Source organism: Lygodium microphyllum, chromosome 4 (genome assembly GCF_053477565.2).
Source record: "Lygodium microphyllum isolate KBCC chromosome 4, Lygodium_microphyllum_v1.1.10, whole genome shotgun sequence".
NCBI lineage: Eukaryota > Viridiplantae > Streptophyta > Polypodiopsida > Schizaeales > Lygodiaceae > Lygodium > Lygodium microphyllum.
The window spans coordinates 162,788,223-162,806,758 of record NC_141138.1 but is presented as its reverse complement, the minus strand read 5'-3'; the positions used below and the strand labels follow the sequence as shown (position 1 = coordinate 162,806,758).

The following is an 18,536-nucleotide window of genomic DNA, read 5'->3' as shown; positions in this document are numbered from 1 at the left end:
AACACCACATAGAGCTTAACATGAAAACTACAGCAGTGCACAGACCATCGAGTTATGGCCTTGAGACTTCAACATCCAAAAAGCCATACACAAATCCTTCTGTTGGGCTGTACAGTAGATATTCTGAGCAACAGCTTGTTGGACTCCTGTAAAATCATGCCAGTTCAATCACAGAAACTTGCACAATCCAGTAAAAGGAGGTCATGGATGGCATTTAAATCATGTCTAAAATTTCTCACCCCAAACCACATTTTTCTTTGGTCTTAAAGGAGACTGCTTCAAAACTTTGTCACCAACTGAAGCAAACCAATGGTCAATTTTGGCTTTTTACATGGTGAAAGACTAGGCACTTAGGCATTGCTCTTAATTTTTCAAAATTATAGGATCTATATAGCATATACATAGAAACAAAGAGCCATGGGACAAACTATGGTTATGATTACCCTGCAACAAGGAACTGTGCCTTAATTTAGTTCTGTGTGGAACTGCATGTGCACTCCAAAACAAAGTGCTGCAGGACTATGAGTCCCCAGCAACAACTGTGCCTCAATCTAATTCCGTGTGGAACCGCATGTGCACTCCCATGCTTAACAGTTCTTGGAACAACAATTTGCATGAATAGGGCATTGCAACACGCACAACGTTTTTACCAGTCTTGCAAAACCTGCATGTGCGAGAGGCACTTCTTGCGTCTTTCGTGGCCATTGTTTTACATGTTTGACATATGTACACTTGGTAATGGTCAGCAAGGTAAAACAGCCTTTCTTGTATGTTGGCACTTGCACCATGTGCTAGTAAGCAATCCCTCTCCATCTCTCCTATGCGCACACCACCGTGCCTTTTACGGTCAGATACAGGCTGGCGTGTTAAAGGATGTATGGGCCCCTTGCGCCTGAACTTCACTTGGTCCTCTGCCATTCTCGTAAGCCTCTGGTAGAATGCAGGTCCAATGAATATGCTTGCTTCCATCATCTGACCTGTCTGGCCATGTATCATGGACTCTTTCCCCCATGCCTCAAATCCTAATCTGCATCATTCAGGTTTCTATTATTAGTAGAGAAGTCCGAGGCATTAAACTTTCCCTTGTTATAAGGGAAAACATACAAGTTCTACAGACAGAATGCACTCATAACACTTACCCATGCAATTCTTTGACTATTGTCTCAATGGGCTTATGGCTGTATGATGTTCCATCACATATTTCACCCTTCAGTGCAGCCACTTTGCCCAAATGAGTCTCCAAGAGCTGCCCCACAGTTTGTCGTGATGGAAATGCATGAGGATTGATAAGTATTTCAGGTACAACACCACTTTTTGTGAAGGGAAGGTCATTTTCTGCAACAGTGAGACCCACAACACCCTTCTGTCCATGCATAGAGGAGAATTTATCCCCTACTATAGGTTTGCGCCTCTCCCTCAGTATTACCCTTGCAATCATCTTTTCATCACCATCCACAGCAAGTACAACTCTATCCACACGACCCTTTTCACATGCTTTTAAAGCTACACTGGTGTCTTCATACAAGGCGTTGCTCTGCTCTACAGTTGTCTTGCCAAAAACAATATCGTTCTGTAAAAGATTTGCACCTATAAAGGGCAATCCATCATTATCCAGCTTATCATATGCAGAAGCCAGTTTATTTACTTTTCTCGAATCTGAGATTGCAGGCTTCATGAGTCTCTCGATTTCTTGATCGATTGACTCAACAAAACCTCTGTAGTGCAAGGAGTTAAACAATCCCCGGTCTATGGAAGACTGATTCATAATTATGGAATCCTCCTGATTGAAACCTAAGAAGGGACAAACTGCAACTATAGCAGACTGACCATTTGAAAGCTCATTTCTATTCAGGAGGCAGCCAACCCTAGTATTTACTAATGGCTTCTGTGGATAAAACAACTCTTGACCACCTGTATCCACTCTGCTATGCAAGCAAGTGGTATAGAAACCAATTGCTTGCTTACCATGCTTTTGACATTGGTGCATAACTCTGGAAGTATGATTATGGTTTGCGAATGGAATGAGTGAGGCTCCAACTCCGAACATGAATGAAGGATGAAGCTCACAATGGCTAAACTGATTTATTAAAGATCCATTTCTTCTGATTTCATTGATATCTGCTGCAACCAGGCACCCTGCCTCCTCCTCTGGACCCAGAAACTCAATTATACCAGCCTCCAAGAATTTTGTTTGTGTCGTTCCCTCTTTCAATTCTTGTTGGTTTTCTTCCCAATTCATGCTGTCATTTATAACAAGCAGAGGCCTAAGTATGCGGCCTGAGTCACTGAATATTCTCACCTCGTTCTTAGCTGCATCTTCACAGATCTCAACCTGGTATAAGACATCAACAAAACTTTCAAATAGGCAAACTCGGACAAAATAGAGATGAGAGAAGAAGAACAAGCAAGTTGGAACATTTCTCAGCAAAGCAGTATAAAAACATATAAGCATGTTCTTTTTTTTAAAACTTCTAAGAAAGTTTAATTTTCTTCTCACTCACAGTGCACATCCTGTTAGGACTAACAATATGTGTCATTCACATTTGTACTAATGCCAACAATAAGCTGAACCTGGAAAAATGCACGGTCAAGTTGCATTTTACTGCTAGGTGCCGTGCAAGTCCAAGTTGGGTCACTCCCATACCAAATCATAACCAAGTACTAACTGCATGTTTGCATGCTTTAAGTTAGATTTGATTCTGTGTTCACTCAGAGCTGAATGACTATCAGACCTAAACGATGACATGACTGTGTTGCACAAACTATTCTGCAATAACTACTACGTATTCTGCACTATCATTATTCTCCTCAGTATAACAGTTGACAAAAGGAAAGTGCTTGGAAAAGGATAAGATGGACAGGAGTTTCTTTCAGCCTTTCAGGCTTATTGAGAGATTCCAGCAGGACTTTACTGTCATTATACTCCTCAGTATAACAGTTGATGAAAGGCAAGCGCTTGGAAAAGGATAGGACTGTATTCGTGGTATTTCAGGAGATAATGAATATAAGAGAGATGCCTAAGAGAATTACAGAGGGACTGATTCAGCTGATTCTCAAAAGCAGTGGTTGGATATCAGTGATCCCACAGTAGAGGCCAATCACCTTGCTAGGAACCGCTTATAAGATCTTAGCCACAATGATATGCAGGAGAGACTCACCCATGATGATAGAGTCTACATGCTATCCACCCCACTCAGATTGCTTTCATTTAGGACAAAAAGTATGCCAGACATGTGCTCCATGATCTCCAAAACCAGAAACCCTCATAGAAATGGAACTCCTCCAGCTGTAGATAGACAAATCAATACTATGGAAGGGCAAAACTTCTACAAAGAGGCCAATACCACCAAACCAAACCGTTATTCGTAGTAGGAAATGAGTGCATCAAATTATAAGAGCAGGCTATAGTAAACAGCATTCCATGCTGAGAACATGGAGGAAGCGGCTCTAAATTGTTTACTTCAGCATCTGACATGCCTTTAATCTATGGCTACATTCAATGCCTGAACTATGGTCTAGTGTAAGCAATGAGCAATGTGTCTCCTCTAGGGGCTAGTGTCCCACATGCCAATACTAGGGTCTACTCTAAGCAACGAGTGCATCAAACTCAACTAAGAGCAGCCTATAGTAGTAAACAGCATTCCATTCTAAGAATACGGAGGACACAGCTCTGTATTGTATGCTTCGGCATGTGACATGCCTTGAATCTATGGCTCTATTTCATTATCAACAATGGTAATATTGACCCTCAATCGTACATTCTTTTTGGCATAATTTTGACTTGTCAGGCAATTCCTCACCAAGCCATTAACAGACACACAAGGTAGTAAGGCTTAAATTGGAAATTTTCAGAGAGCTCCCATCACACCTCGCAAACTTTGTCAAGATCATGGGCTTGATGCCAACAAGCTAAGTGGAAAATAATGTCACATGAACTTACACCCACTTGACCCATGATAACAGGACTATATAGTTAAGGGTGTCAAGTCTCACACTCTGCTGCCGGATTAGGCACAACTACTAATGCAATTTGGCATACTTATCATCAAGAACTACCACAAATAAACTATGGTTGTTCCGTCTAGATATGTGAGCATGCAGGTATGTATTAAAGTAAAGATTTGGAACATTCATGCGGGAGGTATGCCCGAATAAGGTTTATGTAGCTACACAAACAGCTGAGGAAGACCATACTTAGCCACATGCAACTTAGTGTGCCAAAATACATATTTGGAAATACACAAGCCTAAGTGGAAGTCAGAATCCTTGGAGAAGGGTAAGAGCAAAGGACTACAAGAGTTACATGATACTATTGAATATGACATGGGACCAGTAAGGACACTTGACAAGCACTTGCTGTGACCATTGTATAGTGGCTTGTGAGACGAGAAAGACCCTATCATTGATACAACAGGTGAGCATTGGTGCATGTCATAGTAGAGGAAGAGAACCACAAATTCAATAGGGATAGAAAGTTCAAGTTGCCAAGTGGCCATGTCATAAGCTGGTCGGCAAAACGTCTAGGCTAAGTGTCTAACACTAGGTCCAGCAATCCTAGATCCAGTTGGGCAGGTCCAAATTGAGAATTTTGACCTAACTTGCTATAGAAGATATTCTCATGGAACATTGAAGACACACAAACAAGGGTGTGTCAGAGTGCAGCGATGTGGAAGCGTAGGACAAAGACTGAGAGAGAGTGAACACAGAGAGAAGAGAGAGAGAGAAAGAAAAGGAGACTGTAAACGCAGAAAATCTGCGGTGTAGTATGTTGTATAAGAGTGTAGAAATACACAAGGGGACAGAGGAAATATCTGCGTATGTCTCCAACTTGATGACCTCGATCTCCGTCAGCCTGAGCACAGTCTATCTCAGCCAACAAATCTCAAGTTCAAAATTTGAAATCATTGAATAACGTGTAAACAATGTGCTGGAGGACTGCTATATAAAGCAGAAATAAAAGGCATAAAATAAACATGTCGGCTGCATTTAAAGCTGCATTAAATGCAGCCAACTGCAATAAAATAATGCCTAAAAACAGTCCGACTGCACTGCAGGCTGCCATGTGGCACCTGTGCAGTCTGCAGCCTGTCCAAGAGATGACTCAAATGCTAACACCCCCTCTCAGATCCTGGACGAGGCATTAGATTGAGGGATTTGGAATGCTGCCGAAGAAGAGCCTGGGGAAGCGCCTTCGTAAACAAATCTGCAAGATTATCTTCCGTCTTGCAATACTCCACATCAATGGTCCCATCTAGAAGCCTCTCCCGAATGAAATGATATTGGATCTCAATGTGCTTCGTCCGGGCATGGAATACGGGATTCCGTACCAAGGCAATGCAACTCTCATTGTTGCACCGCAGAAGAGTAGGACGAGTCTGGGGGCAGCCAAGCTCCTCCAACAATCTCCGAAGCCACACAACCTCACATGTGGTGGAAGATGCAGCCCGATACTCCGCCTCAATAGAAGAAAGGGCTACCGTGGGCTGCTTCTTGCTACTCCAAGAGATAACACCTGTACCCAAGATAAAACAGTAGCCTGTAGTAGACCGTTGGTGGTCCACATCGCCAGCCCAATCCGAGTCACTCCAACTTGCAAGAACCAAATCTGAAGCATCTATACCTGCGGGATAAGAAATCCCTAAGTCAGAGGTCCCCCTCAAATACCGAAGAATCCTCAGGGCAGCCTGCCAATGCACCTGTTTGGGTTTCGTCATAAACCCTGCCAAAAAACCCACAACAAAACAAAGATCAAGACAAGTGTTGAGAAGCCAAATCAAGGATCCAATCAATTGACGGTAGTGTGAAGCATCCATCACGGGAGAATTTGAGTGTGAAGTGGCATTCCAATTTGGATCCATAGGAGTAGTAATGGGCCGACAAGTCTCCATCTCAAAAGTCACCGAGAGTTTCTGAATGTAACTCTGCTGAGAGATGAAAACCCCCCTCTACGATTGATAATCTCGTGACCCAAGAAGAAATGAAGAAGCCCCAAATCCGTCATCTCAATTGCCTGATGTAAAGCTGTCTTGGTCTCTCGAACCTTTTGTGCATGATCCCCTATCAAAATCAAATCATCAATATACAACACAAACAACACACGACCAACCTTGGAAGTGTACACATAAAGCTACGGATCGGCCTTGGAGCGCCGATATCCCAAATTCGACTGAAGAAACGAGTCAATCTTCTCGTTCCATGCACACAGAGCCTGCTTGAGGCCGCACAAGGCCTTCTTCAACTTGTAAACTTTCCCATCCGAGGATCCAAAGCCAAGAGGTTGCTCAACATAGATCTCCTCCTGCAAGTCACCATTCAGAAAGGCCGATTTCACATCCAACTGATAAACAGGCCATCTCCTATGGCTAGCCAAGGCAAGAATAATTCGAATAGTTGCCATATGAGTAGTGGGGGTAAAAGTATCATGGAAATCAATGCATGGGCACTGAGTAAAACCTTTAGCAACAAGGTGAGCCTTGTGCTTGTCCAAAGAACCATCGCTAAGGTACTTGGTCTTGAAGACCCACTTGATACCAATCACCTTCTTGTGAGAGAAACGAGACACAAGAGACCAAGTGCCATTCCTCTCAATAGCCTCCAACTCGGCTTCCATGGCCTTCCACCAATGATCAAACTGTAAAGCCTCCTTCATTGAAGTGGGCTCTCGATCCTGTATAACACGGGTCAGTAAATAATAGTTGGAGTAGACAAACTCCGAAGAATGTGCCTGATTCCTCCATGACCTCCGTCATCTTGTGGTTTCCACTACTTAGGGACCCTCTGCATCCATGAATCTCGGAGTGTGTCACGGGTCCAACGAGGAGGAGGACGAACCACTCCCCGTCGTTCTCCATCTGTTGAAGACTCAGGAACATCCATCGGCGGAAGCTCCTCGAGGGTGGCCGGTGGAAGAGAAGACTTTGAATCCGAAGAAGAATCTCCATCAAGAGGTTGTGGCTCCAAAGGAACTGTCTCGGGAGCCCAACTCTCCCCTGGATCTCCAAGGATCGGGTGCTCCTCACCCCCCTTTGTGGACAGTACTTCCACAAACCGCACATCTCGGCTCATGTAGACATCCCGCTTAACGGGATCAAACAAACGATAACCTTGGGATTGGGAGCTATAGCCAACAAAAACCTGTCGCCGGGAAGCCGCCTCCAACTTATCACGCTGTGTCTTCAGAATGTGCACATAAGAGACATCAGGCTTAGTCCCAAAGTAAGCCTCAAAAGGTGTCATCTTGTCAACGACCGAAGTGGGAGATCGATTAAGGATGTGAACTGCAGTAGCCACTGTCTCGGCCCACAGAAATTGAGGTGTTTGTTGGTGCTCCATCATGGTGCATGCCATCTCGATCACACTTCGATTCTTCTGCTCCAAAACGCCATTCTCTTGGGGAGTGTTGGTGTTAGCAAACTCTTGGTGAATGCCCCTATCTGCACAAAAACGAGCAAACTTATTAGACATAAATTCACCTTCCTTGTCTGAACGCAAGGTCTTCAGTCGCCAGCCAGAACGGTTCTCCTCAAAGAGCAGCCAATCCTTGAAATGAGAGAAAGCCTCCGACTTCAAAGTCAAGAAATAGGCCCAAGTCATCCTACTGTAGTTATCTACGATCAACATGAAGTACAAGCTCCCCTTTAGGGACTCCGTCCTCATCGAGCCACAAAGATCCGTAGGTACAAGCTCTATGAGTGAAATAGAATGCCTAGAAGCTTTGTTGGGAATCGCATCCCGATGCAGTTTCCCACAAATGCAGGAGACACATGGCTGATGGCTCACCACTATGTCGGACAAGCAACCCTTGCAATGCCTTCCGAAGGTACTTGTAGTTCAGGTGGCCAAACCAAGCATGCCATAGCTCGGACTATGTCTGAGAAGTAAGAAGAAGAGAAGTAAGAGCTGAGGAAGACTTCAATTTGTAGACTCCATTCTCCTCATGCCCTACAGAGAGAACCTTTCTCGATCCACGATCAAGGACTCCAACAATATCATTGTCAAACTCCACCAAGAGACCAAGAGCACAAATCTTATGAACCGAAAGTAAATGATACCCCAATCTTGGCACATGCAACACCTCAAAGATGTGGGTACCACCACGTCTATCTGGAATAAGTTGCGTCTCACCCCGCGCAGTAATAGATACAAAAGCGCCGTCTCCAATGAGAATCTACCCACGCGAAGGTCGCAAATGAGCAACACCAACGGAAGGAGTCATGTGCCGTGAGGTACCACTGTCCACAATCCACTCTCGAGCTTGGGGAGCTGTCATCGCAATATGAGAAGTTGTTGGTGTAGAGTCCTCAATGACTGCTAAGTGTAGAAAAGCAGCTGATTAGGGTGCAGCCATCGCTCCAGAGTCCTTCATGTCCTTCTTGGTATCCTTCTTGTCTTTGTTGGGGCAATCCTTCTTCCAGTGACCGGTCTTTTCACAAATATGGCAAGTCGATTCCTTCTCCTTGTCCTTCTTGGATTTGTTATCCTCCTTCTTCTTCTTTTGGTCCTTCTACTTCTTCTGAGAGGCTTGACCAATCAATGCCTCCGATTTGGAAGCATTCTGTCCCTTCAATTGTTCCTCTTGGTCCAAAACCATAGGAACCAACTCTTCCCCACTGAAGAGTCGACTCCCGCCCTAAAGCAATAAGAGCGGAATAAAAAGTACCGAATCGTGGCGGCAACTGGAATAGTAAAGTGATCGCCATGTCTTCGGAGAAAATAGGCTTTCTCGCATTTTGGACCTGCATCTGAAGCTGTCGAAGCTTGTTGATGTGTTTTCAAAGCAAAGAAGACTTATTCACGAACAAAGTCCGCATCTGCACCTCCAAAGAAACCCTCTTCATCAGGGTCATCCGGTTGTACATCTGATCGAGCTCCAGCCATATCTCATGAGCCACCATCAAGTGCTCGATGTGAGCTATCACGGCTGTGGTGCAAGATAGAAACAGAAAAGATCAAATCTTGGCATTCAGTTTGTCCCAATGAGATTGGGCCTTGGTCAACTCTGCACGAGCATTGGAAGAGAGTTTGGACTCATCCCTCACCGAGGGCCTGTTAATCTCCTCCATCATCAGTTCCGCCAAATCATAAGACTCTAAAATGGCCAACATCATTACCCGCTAGATGCGGTAATTGTCACCATCAAGCTTTTGATCCGTTGGAAGAGCCGGTAGGACAGGCACCTTCCTGTCCATGATCGCATGAAACTCCAAATCAATCTTTGCAGACATGTTAACCTGCAATAACTGCACAAATGCAAAAGTAGCCCCCTCTGACTGTGAAAACGCAGCCTTCTAGGATTGATTCCTCCGCTGCCCAAATCTTCTTCACCTGCCAGAGGCGATGAAAAGGTAAAATCTGCAATGGAAGGCCTCAAGCACAGCCTTCCTCCCCTTCGAGCAGCAATAACCTGCAGCAAATTCACCGATTAGACTTCTTTCCCGCATGCCCACGTTCGCTTCAGCCTTGAGCCAATACGCAGCCCTCCCGCTCGCCCTCGAATCCTGGAAACGCAGCCTTGTGTCGCGTTGAAATCTCCTCTTCAGTTAGGTTCAACCCTTAGTCAGTCCATCTTCACCGCTCTGATACCATGTCAGAGTGCACTCATGCGGAGGCGTAGGACAAAGACTGAGAGAGAGTGAACACAGAGAGAAGAGAGAGAGAGAGAGAGAAAAGGAGACAGTGTAAATGTAGAAAATCTGCGGTGTAGTATGTTGTATAAGAGTGCAGAAATACACAAGGGGGAAGAGGAAATATCTGCGTATGTCTCCGACTTGATGATCTCGATCTCCGTCAGCCCAAGCACAGTCTATCTCAGCCAACAGATTTCAAGATCAAAATCTGAAATCACTGAATAATGTGTAAACAATGTGCTGTCGGCTGCAGCCTGCTGTCCAGGGGATGACTCAAATGCTAACAGGGTGGACCATATGGTTCCTCTGGCCTGCTTTCATCTCTCCTCTCTTTATCTTCACGGGGTCAATACTATCAAGTTATCTAATTTATAGTCAGCTCCTCCCTCCATTTTTCAGTGAGTTCCATGGGATGATACTTTAGAACTAAAAAGTGCACCAGCATTTGTTCACATGTTTTTAGTGTGCTTTGAACACAAGTTCATTGGTTAGCCAGGGAAAGTTTTCATCCCATACAAGTTACTTGGGACGTAGAAACATAATTGCACAATATGGTCATCAGAATCACCCGCTCTCCATCTAGATTCTCCACAGTGTGTCCTACCATCATCCCAATTGCACTTACATGGAGCATGTATACATCCATCAGAACTTCCACTACCCCTTGCATTTGCCACACTGAAAATTCACTAGGAGTGCCCATAATCCTGTTCTGGCACAATTCACTCTTCACAATTTGTCCCCTCTGGCTAGCCAACCGTTAACCATTGATTAAGCAGGACCACATTTAAGCCAATTATTGTCACATGGCGCACGTCACATCGTGTCAATCATTTAACTAACATTGTTAAGACTTTGAGCTTCAAATGAGATACAACTGAGTCATTATCATCAGATTCTGATAATAGACTCTTGGCTGGGTTAGTAGAGCACCAGCAGCCCACTCAGAACATGAAGCAATCGAAGAGACCCATTAGACACTACATTTTGTGGGCCCAGAATATATTTGCAGTAATAGGTTGGTGTTTTAGCATACTTATGGAGGGATGATCTGACTTGGGGAGCAACAGCCTGCACAAAAAGGAACAACTTGTGCTTCCGAGGATTTCCATAAGAGCAATACTAGTAGACTATGATTGGGCACATGATGAGCTTCACTAAAACAACATGCACTATGGAGCTAATTTCTACTAATATTACCATATAGACAGTAGACACGCAATGAGACCAGAAAGCAAGTCAACGGCATGCCTCAACCTTGGACACACTCATATGAGCAAAGACAATCTACATTGTTAGACATAATGTGAGAGGTTACAAGGCAGATCAGAGGCACATGGGAGAGGTTACAAGGCAGATCAGAGGCACATGGGAGAGGATACAAGGGCCCTCACAGGCAAATGGGAGAGGTTACAAAGAACCTCAGAGCGCATGAAGAGGTGGCAAGAGGCCTCTCTAGCCACTTGGGATTCAGGAGCCCTGGTGAATTGGCTCTTGCTACAGCCTTAGTACCAGACATTCTCCCTTGAGCAGCTAGTCTAGAAAAATCTATCCCTATATTTTATCCTTCATTATTGGAATCCTTGTGTATTACCTTAGCGATGTTTGTTGCTAAGGTGCTATAAATAGACTTCTCTGTCAGAAAGAAGTTGACGTGTGAAACAAATGTACAATAAGCCATAATGTGCAGTTAACCCATGGTTACATTGATCCCTTGCTTGAGAGGTCATTCAGCTTCACTTATTTTGGCTATATGGCTACTGTCTTTTCAACCACCTTTATCAAGTGGCAGTACAACTCAACAAAAAGCATGCCCATTTCAGTGAATCATGAGCATTGCTAGGCCTCCCATTTTGCTAAATTCCAAAGCCAACTACCAGTGTGACAGTGTAAAGAAGTTTAGTCCCTTCAGAAAATAGGAATCCTAATTATTCCCTAGGCAAGCCAATGTTCATAAGCGAAACATCAATGGCAAGGCAGTTAATTGCACTAGAAACTCCAAATCAAGCACTAGACTATATGATAAGGACAGAGTAACCATAGAAAGTTGGAAGCCTTGTATTGTAGATTCAGCTTACTGCAGACTTCATTTAAAGTCACCAGGTAGACTTTTCCAAATGTGGAAAAGCAAGTAGTTGCCTCTGTAAGACTCTGCTTGCATCCTAAAAGTAATCGTGGACTCCTAAACTTTAAGGTTCTGCACAACCATTGAAGAATATATTCAAGTTACTAAACTCGCCTTAGGACTTCTATGATCTATCTCTATTTCAAAAGATGGTTGTACTTTCTTCAAGCAATCTATAAATCACTAACCTTATTACCTTTACATTTCCAAAATGCTAGCTGAACATTGGCAGTTTGAAGGTCTGAGTTAATAAAGGCACTTGCCTCGGAAGGTATCTTTGAAGTCCGACGAAGAAGTTTTAAATGTCTACTGAGGTCCTTTGGCTGGTCATGAACCATTACCAAGTGTCCATTCAGAAAAATTCTGGCTAAATTCCTTAAAGAGCATAGAGGGCTGTTTTCAGGCTCTGCTTTACAGCAAACCCTAAGAATATTCAAGATTTCTTCTTCTGATGAACCTAAACTAACATGGCTGGAGATAGCTAAACTTTTGACAAGCCCACATTTCTCTCCATCTGGCGTTTGGACTAGGCAGAACCTTCCAATATGTGATTTCTTTCTGCAAAAAAATCAAGTTTGGACCTGATTCATGTCATACGATGAAAAGAGAAGATTGCTGTTCAATTTTAAAACAATGTCAATTGGGGATTTTCGTTATCGAGTAAAGACTTGCAAAGGGAAGGTGCAATGCTTTGTGCAAGGACAATTGTTACGTTTCAAAGGTCAGATATGACAAATAGTAATTAGTACAAACCAAAAACCACATCATTTCTCAATAGATCATATTTCTTTGCTTTCTTGTAGCAGATACAGAATCGAAGATAATCCAACAGCCAAAGCTCAGTAAGCTAACAAACAACACATTTTATTCACTAAAAATCTATCTGCAACCAATGGAAGGATTTCACTGGGATCAAAATAAGTGATGGAAAAAAGGATGCACCTTCAGTTTCATTTCCTCAACAATAGAATGCACACATTTTCACAATCTTAGGTGTCCCCTGGCATATTGGCCCATTCAAACATAAGTTAGTGCATAAAATAACCTTTCAAGTAATGCAAATGGATGCAACAGCTTATCGGGTTCCCTCTGATGATGCTTGCAATGAGCTTTCCAAGCATTCATCTTGCCCCAACAGTTCCAGCACATCCACAGACCATCCTTTCTAACAAAATGGAGATAGAGATTGGCCCATCTCTCATATGTCACCTGGTCATTTCTTTGACACTTAATGTCTGCCATGGAATTTGGGACTCAAATGGTATCTCTTATTGATACTATCAGCATTGGTGTAGTGGCACATATTGGACTTAATGGGGGAGTGTCTAATAAGATTGCTCTTTCTTGCTCATTTCGCCAGGGAGGCCCTCTCAATTCCTTGCTATTTGCTTTGGTAACCCATCCGATGCTTTCTCTATTGGATAATAGTTCATGAAGGCTGAAAGATCCAACTTGGAAAGGGCAATGGCAACTTTGAACCTCACCTCAGGCTTGCATATCAATGCGCAGAAATCTGCTTCAATCAGTTGTACACAAAGGAATTTGAATAATTTGAGATGGTAAAGGAGTGTGGTTCGTGGAGATGAGATACCTTGACACTTGGGCTAATCCCATAGGGGTGGATGTGGACCCTCCTGCATTGCTTGACTAGATGTCCTCCCATATACATGATAAGTTTTATGTATTGGAAGTCTCAAGGATGGCCTCTGCACGTGCAACTGAAAGTAAAGCTGAATCAAAAGCAGTTTCCAGCCAGCCAGATGATTATGATCAACACGATTTCATACATTTTGCCCTTGCTGCCATGGATGCAAAAATTGCTGCATGAACTGGTGCAGCCTATTAGCTTCATGCTCTGGAAAAAACAAGGGAATCAAATGGGCCAAGTGTGTGTCTCCTGCAACATGTGACTGTGCTAAAACAAATGGGTGATGCTGCCTTGTTGGATGTTAATATCCACATGGTAGCTTTGGGGTTTGGTCTTTTAAAGGCTTTGTGTTTTCACCCTTGGACTGATATTGCCAGGTCTTTCATAGAAAATCAATGATATTGGCATTTCCCATGGGCGCACTACTTTGAAGGCCTCCTAGTGGAATATCCTGAATTCCACCCAACCATTTAAAACTTCTAAGTTCTAAGTTTTTTCTTCTTGCACACATGATTGCATCATGCCAAGAGTCTCTTTTCCTTACTATATGGTGCCCTCCAGATTTCAGAAAGGAAGTGAATTCTTTGCGAGTAGACATTTTAGCCACTTCCAAGTAGCTTGACTCGTCTAACAAGAAACTGCAAATAGCTTTAATAGGATGGCAAGGTTAGGCCTGAAGACTATACAAGCTGTTGTTATCCCAAGTCAGGCGAGGGTTTATTCTTTCTGCCACATTCACTAGTACTTCCAAATACTGAGAAGTTACATGCCACTTTAGTTGTCCTTGGAAGACTGGCTTTGGAGGCACTCTACCTTGCTTGCTTCTTTACCCTTATTGCCATCGTTGGACTAGGCTTTTATGAAACCATAGGATTTTCTAAAGTGGTCAGCTAATCAGATCTACCACAAAATGGTAGAGGATAAGAGATGGATTACTGAGAAAGCTAACAAAGTTGGTCAGTTCATGATAGTACCACTAAGTGGCGTGATCGCCTGCTCCACTTGTGGAAGTCAAAGCTTCCCTATCAAGGGAATGTCTTTCTTTAGAGGCTTCTCCTTGGGGGTCTACCTACAGGCAATGTGCTATGGGCCTAAAAGATATCCCGTGGCAAATGTATATTTTGTACTACTTGTGATGAGACACTGGTTCATATTTTCATTTCTTGTCTAGTTGGCAAACTAGTTTGGGACTTCATTTCCAAAGTGTGGACCTCACAGAGAATGCCTGTGCGCACTTGGGTCTTGGGTAGGATGACTTTTACGGCCCAGTTGCAGTCTCATCATCCTTGCCACTTTCATTTCATGCGATGGACTCATCTTTAGCACATCTAGCAATCTAAAAATGCTCTTATATTTGATTCAGCCGCGGCCATGTGGGTCAAGTGAGAGGCTTGCTTTAGTGGCAGATTTCTTCTATAATTTCAGCTGGCCACATTATTGGAGAGGTGGCTGCCTGGATATTGTTCGCTGCACCCCTGTTGTAACCTTTTGACGATCCCCTTCATTTGTTCCTACGATTTTGGTGCTTGGGATAGTTTTTTTAGAGAATTACTGCTCATGTAGTAGAATAGAGTAGAGTAGAGTAGAGTAATATATATATATATATATATATATATATAGAGATAGAGAGAGAGAGAGAGAGAGAGAGAGAGAGAGAGAGAGAGAGAGAGAGAGATCATGTGAAGAGGTGCTAAGTACCCTTTACGAAAAAAAAGAGAGAGAGAGAGAGAGAGATTGTGACATTAAGGTAAATCAAGGGAAACATGCACGAGGATGACTGTCCGGGGTCTTGGGTGCCCAAACGGGGTTTAGGGGAGCCTAGAACCAAAGAGAGTCCAAGAATAGTAGGACTCACCAAGGTTTGACGGCTGGCAATCGGATCACGATGGGTCTGGCCAGCAATGAACTAGGCAAGGCTGGGAGGTGAAACGATCGCTCGTGCTCATTAGAATCGAAGGACTTTTTCTCTGTTCTAGATTGTCTTCTCGAGAGCCTCCTGTCAAGGTCGTGGCCTGCGTGGTCTCAAGGTCGTGGCCTGCGTGGTCTTACATTGATATCAGAGCATATGGTTCAACGGACATGACTTGTCATTCGCCACGTCGTCCGTCATCCGCCAGGTCGCCCGTCATCCGCCAGGTCGCCAGTCGATTAAGGTCGCCCGTCATCCGCCAGGTCGCCAGTTGATTAAGGTCGCCCGTCATCCGTCAGTCGTCGAAGACTTTTATTCGAAGTGGTAACTTGTGGTGTGCCACGTCACGTAAGTGTGACATGTGGCAGACATAAGAAAAGGTAAGGCGGACTGAAGCGACGGTCGACTGTGGTGGCTGTGAGGCGACTGCTGTGAGCTAGAAATGTGAGACGACTGCTGTGCGTGAGGCGACTGCTGTGGGACGGACGGAAAAACGTCAGATGATACACGATTGAAGTCAGGAAACTTCATTTCCAGCATGACTGCTTCACTTCTTTAGTTCGCGAAGGCAAAATTTGTTCCTTACTCTTCGGGTTTATTTACAAAACCAGCAACAGTTGCTTGCCATTAAAACCAGGGAAGTACTTTACTTTGTATGCAAATTTCTTATCTTTGCTTTCCAATTCCAGTGTATTAATGGCAGAAAAAGGGAAAGAGAGAGTAATGGAAGGTTCTAGTTCTGGGGACCACCCTATGGTAGATCCCCATGAACCAGAGATGCAAGAAGAACAGTGGGAAGAATTTTTTGCTACACGAGAACAATTTGATGATCTTACTGCTCGTGTATAGGCTCAGGGGGTTCAAATGGAATTTTTAACTCAAACACTCACTGAAATAAAATCTCAATTAACTTTATTGTTAGAAAGAGATAAAAATAAGATAGAAACCTCGGATGTCCCATCTTCATCGAAAGATTTAGATGTGACTATGCGAGATCCTAAGGAACCCCACCACAAGTTGAGGGATAATCCAGTTCTAAAGGATATGAAACCCCCTCAGTTTCACGGGGAGGAAAAAGATAGAAATAAAGATACAATCTTTAATTTCCTCCAAAAATGGAAAGATTTACATAAACTTAAAAATACCCCACCACATCTCCAAGCACTGGAGGCTAGTTTAACTTTGGGGCCCAAAGCATATAAATGGTGGCGAACTTTAAAGGAGGCAAATAAAATACTTGAAACTTGGGCTCAATTTGAATCTGTCTTTTTAAAAGAATTCTTTCCTGAAAATGAAATGGAAAGAAATTGGGAAGATTGGGATTATGTCAGACAAAAGGGAAGACCCCTGCTGACATATCTGGAGGAATATCATGAGATAATCCTCAAATTGGAAGGAATAGATGAATTTCAAAAAACAAGAGGATTAATTAGGGGCCTAGATAAAGCCTGTAAAAAGGAAGTAAAAAGGAGTTCACCTAAGACGCTGGAAGAGGCAATTAAATTTGCATTAATCAATGAAGATAGTATGCGTCCAGGTACACTCACTAGTCTCACTGATACGGAGCCCAAGTCTAAGGAATTGGAAACCTCAAGATTTGTGGGCAAATTTAAAAGAAAAATGCCATTTTTAAAGGGTAAAAAACAACCTTTTGAAAAGAAACAATATGTGAGGCCAAAGTTAAGTCCCGATGACTTTGATAAGGCCAAAAAAGAAAAGTTGTGTTTCAATTGCCTATCCCCTAACCATGCTGCTTGGAATTTCCCTCAAAAGAAAAAGGGGGAAGACAAAGGAAAGGATAAAGACAAGGACAAGGGAAAAGAAAAACCAATCCATGTAGTGCACACCTTAGAATTAAAGGGGCATGAAAGGTATAAATCTTTAGAGGTCTTGCACATGGATGTACAACACAAGTGTTGTATGTCAACTTCTATGTGGCAGCCTACTTTTGGGCCACATGATTTAGTTAGAGTGCATGGATTGATAGCTGGAAAGAGAGTTAGAGTCATGATTGATGACTCTGCTACACATAATTTTATAAATTATGCACTTGTCAAAAAATTGAAACTTCCCGAACGAAAGAGTGGGCATCAATATGTTGTTCGTATGATGCAAGGCCAAGACAATAAAATATGGGATACAATGGTATCCAATTTGGAAATTGAGATTCAAGGATATAAAGATAAACTTGATTTCCAAATTATGAACATGGAAAGAGCTGATATTGCTCTAGGGAGGGAGTGGCTATGGGGATTGGAACCATTCTTAAAACATAGTTACCATCATAATACACTGGAATTTGAAAGGGATGGTAAGACTTTTGTCATTCAAGGTGAACATGAAGTATTTGATAATCCTTTGTTGTGTTCTACTGAAGTTCAGAAGCTGATAAAGAAGGAAGTTTGTGAGGTATACATGTTATGGTCTCTTCCTATACAAAACACTTTTACTTTTTGTAATATAAAGCAACAATTTTCTTATGTTTGTGAGTTGAATGTAAATAATGAATTAAGTAGTTTGTTAGATGATTTTAAAGATGTGTTTCCTTCTGATTTACCAAGTGGCCTTCCACTAGATAGGGGTGATATAAATCACCCAATTGACACAAATAAGGATACACACCCTATTTCTAAACCACCGTATAGGTTAAGTGAAACACAGCACCAAGAAGTTGAAAGACAAATTAAGGATTATCTTGATAAAGGGTTTATACAACCCAGTAATTCACCTTGGGCCTCACCAATTTTATTAGTAAAGAAAAAAGATGGTTCTATGCGACTTTGTGTTGACTATAAAGCACTTAATAAAATAACGGTGAAGAATAAATTTCCTATGCCCAGAATGGAAGATCTTTTTCATCAATTACAAGGGGCAAAATTCTTCACAAAGATAGATTTAAGATCAGGCTATCACCAAGTAAGAATTAAAGCACAAGATGTTCCCAAGACAGCATTTCGTACTAGATACGGGCATTATGATTTTTTGGTGATGCGTTTTGGCCTCACTAATGCACCAGCAACCTTTATGAAGCTGATGAATAGTATTTTACGGCCCTATCTAGGACATTTTGTAGTAGTCTTCTTGGATGATATCTTGATCTTTAGTAAATCAAAAGAAGAACATTTGGAACACTTACAATTAGTATTCCAACTGTTAAAAACACATACCCTTTATGCGAAGAAAACTAAATGTGAATTCTTTGCACAAGAGGTCAAATATTTGGGACAT

General features: G+C 42.7%; 1 protein-coding gene across 2 annotated transcripts in view; it reads right to left on the bottom strand.

Moving 5' to 3' along the window:
• Positions 1 to 448: 448 nt before the first annotated feature.
• Positions 449 to 18,536, bottom strand: part of LOC148037852 (DNA-directed RNA polymerases IV and V subunit 2-like) — a 38,220-nt gene continuing 20,132 nt past the window's right edge. For both annotated transcript variants that reach the window (XM_087676813.1, XM_087676815.1), the window contains 3 exons: positions 12,015 to 12,309; positions 1,140 to 2,332; positions 449 to 1,027 (listed from right to left, as the gene is read on the bottom strand). In XM_087676813.1, coding sequence (XP_087532939.1) covers positions 547 to 1,027; positions 1,140 to 2,332; positions 12,015 to 12,309 — 1,969 coding nt within the window. In that variant the 3' untranslated portion in view covers positions 449 to 546. The remainder of the gene's footprint in view (positions 1,028 to 1,139; positions 2,333 to 12,014; positions 12,310 to 18,536) is intronic.